This window comes from Scardinius erythrophthalmus (assembly GCF_964197995.2).
Source record: "Scardinius erythrophthalmus genome assembly, chromosome: 7".
Taxonomy (NCBI): Eukaryota; Metazoa; Chordata; class Actinopteri; order Cypriniformes; family Leuciscidae; genus Scardinius; species Scardinius erythrophthalmus.
The window spans coordinates 27085643-27088717 of NC_138227.1; the positions used below are offsets into that span (position 1 = coordinate 27085643).

Here is a 3075-nt window from a genome sequence, read left to right on the forward strand (position 1 = left end):
TAACTGTGATGTCAACTTATTCGACCGGTTGATTAACATGAAGAATATTTAGTTTTACTTTCCCTCAGCACTTTACATATAATAAATAAAACCTCACAACAGACAACAACAAAAACTTTTTCCCGTCAGAAACATTTCATAACCTGTAACTACAGAGGAAGTATGTTGATTTTCAATAGAAAGAAGTCACACCTTCAAAAGATGCAGATTGTCTCCAGCGATTACAGATCTCAACATTCTTCAGCTGTGAAGTCATTTAAGCTGCTAGGATGGACCTCGATCACATCCCACATTTAATAGATGATATAAAAGCGAGAGAGAGCATCTACAGGTACAACAGTGAGACATCACAAACTCATTGTCATCATGATCTTCACCATCACCTTCCTTGCCCTGGTGGCCTCTTCTCTGGGTAAGTGTCTTCTTTAGAAGTTTGCAAGAAAAGTATTGAGTGCACATATATATATATATATATTTTACAAAATGCAAAACCTACACAAAGAGCTTCATGTGTCATGAACTTCTGTTATTTATCTACAGGTTGTGGAGTGCCAGCGATTAAGCCACAGATGATTGGCAGCAGGATTGTGAACGGACAGAACGCCATCTCTGGTTCTTGGCCCTGGCAGGTCTCTCTCCAGGTAACGGTGTATTGGCCGACTTTTATCCTGCATTTGCCTGATTTGGTCAAAGAGTATATGTCATGTGTTCAATGCTTTTACCTCTGAAACAGCAACCCAACGGATTCCACTTCTGCGGTGGATCCCTGATCAACCAAAACTGGGTTCTCACTGCTGCTCACTGCGGTGTCTTGTAAGAGTCTTCAGTCTGACAAATGACACTTACAATGGTGCTTTATAGATGCTGTTTCTCTTTTCTTTTCATAGTTAGTTTTGTCTTTACTGCTCTCTTTTTAGGGTCGGCAATCATCGTGTCATTCTTGGAGAACATGATCGTGGCTCCAATGTTGAACCCATCCAGGTCAAACTAGTTTCCAAGGTAAAAATGTTGACTAATTTCAGTGATGAATATCAAAATTAGAGATCAACTCATACTATTTATTTCAGTGTTCAATTACTGAATGCTTTTTAATAGTTGGTTCATTTCTGCTTTTTCACACAACTGAACTGAAATGAACTGAATCAACACTGAACTGACTTGAGCTGAATAATGACACTATTGTGGTTTTTAGAGCTGCTTTACAGCAGAATTTGAATGTCTCTTACTGTATATTTGGTGAATTTTGCATCATTGATTCTGTTTTTTTTTTTCCTGTTTATTACTGTGATCAATATTGTATAAAGTGTTATATAAATAAAGGTGACTTCACTTGACAATAATAAAACGAGATCACTGGACTAGAACAATAAAGACAAAACAAATAATATGCACTATAAATGTTCATTATGAATCCAGTATTGTCCTTTTAAATGACTTGATTACTTTTACCTGTTAAATTGAATTGAGTGGAGAAATAGGTATTAGTCAAATTATCTCTAGATTAACTTTTGGTCCTGTCTGTCAGCTTATGAAGTCTAGTTTACTCCTAAAAAATGATCCAAATAGATTTACAGATTTAAAATTGAGCATAGGAAAGAAGCCATCTGCACCATATTCTCAAATGAACATTCATGCTGAGGGTAAAAGGGGAAAATGCATGAAAAGCTTAAGACGAGAAGAAGAAATAAAACATGCTTACATGTATATCTTAGATTACCTTCCACAAAGTCAGCTTCCACTAGTAACCGTCCATCTTTTTCGTTCTTTCCGTCTGTGCAGGTCATCACACATCCGCTCTACAGCAGCTCGACCATCAACAATGACATTGCATTGCTGAAACTTGCGTCTCCAGTTGTCTTCACTCCCCGTATCTCTCCTGTATGTCTGGCTCCATCAACCATCAACATCCTGCCTGGAACTCGCTGCTTCACCACTGGATGGGGCGCAACTGCCACCACATGTAAGTTAGACAAAGACCTGTTAGACAAAGACGAATTGCAGAAATGACTCGTGTATATTACTTGTTTTGTTTTTTTCCACATGACTCTGAACAGTCTGTCTGATGTTTTCCTTTTTCAGGGAGTCCTCTAATCCTGCAGCAAACAGGTCTGCCCATCATGAGTCCTGCTGTGTGCAGACAGATCTGGGGTCAGAGCAGTATCACTGATGCCATGATCTGTGCTGGAGCCTCTGGATCCTCATCTTGCATGGTACGGGAAGACAGATCAGGACAAACACATTACCATATTAACGTTGCTGCTGTTTCGATCTCAAATGTGTGTTTGTGTCTGTGTGATTCCCACAGGGTGATTCTGGTGGTCCTCTGGTGTGTGAGAGATCAGGAGTCTGGACTCTGGTGGGGTCTGTGTCCTGGGGCCTCAGTACTTGTGACACCCGTTTCCCAGTAGTCTACGCCCGTATCTCCCAACTGCGCTCCTGGATCGACAAGACTATCGCTTCCAGTTAGAGCGCCAGTCTGAGCATTTACCCTTCAAAGGAGGCAAAGGCAGAGTTTAATCATTAATCTGTATTACAGTTGGTCCCTGTTGATGGTCTTTTTGTTTATGATTTTGTGTCAGTGTCACTCTGGGCTCCTGTGACCTGCCTGTTGAGTTTAATGTTTTGTTTTTGGTTCATGTTACATGTCACAGTTTTAAACAAATAATGAAAATTTCTGGTAATGAAATAATGAAAATAAAATGAAATGAATACAATCAATTGTAATGAAGTGTAATCATTTATCTGACCTTAAAACATAAATTACCATAATCCACATAAAATACAGCAAACAAAATTAAATATAAAATATTTTCCTTAAAAATATAAGTACTTTTAAAATATACATTTACAGTGAGGAAAATAAGTATTTGAACACCCTGCTATTTTGCAAGTTCTCCCACTTGGAAATCATGGAGGGGTCTGAAATTATCATCGTAGGTGTATGTCCACTGAGAGACATAATCAAAAAAAAAAAATCCAGAAATCACAATATATGATTTTTTAACAATTTATTTGTATGATACAGCTGCAAATAAGTATTTGAACACCTGTCTATCAGCTAGAATTCTGACCCTC

At 38.3% G+C, this 3075-nt stretch overlaps 1 protein-coding gene across 1 annotated transcript; it reads left to right on the top strand.

The window, feature by feature from the left end:
- Nucleotides 1-366: 366 nt before the first annotated feature.
- On the top strand, nt 367-2467 carry LOC308693774 (chymotrypsin-like protease CTRL-1; the record flags this gene model as incomplete). Its single annotated transcript, XM_081370872.1, has 7 exons — nt 367-412; nt 541-641; nt 734-813; nt 918-999; nt 1780-1960; nt 2080-2210; nt 2306-2467. The coding sequence occupies 7 exons, from the start codon at nt 367-369 to the stop codon at nt 2465-2467; spliced, it is 783 nt and encodes a 260-aa protein (XP_081226998.1).
- Nucleotides 2468-3075: the final 608 nt, after the last annotated feature.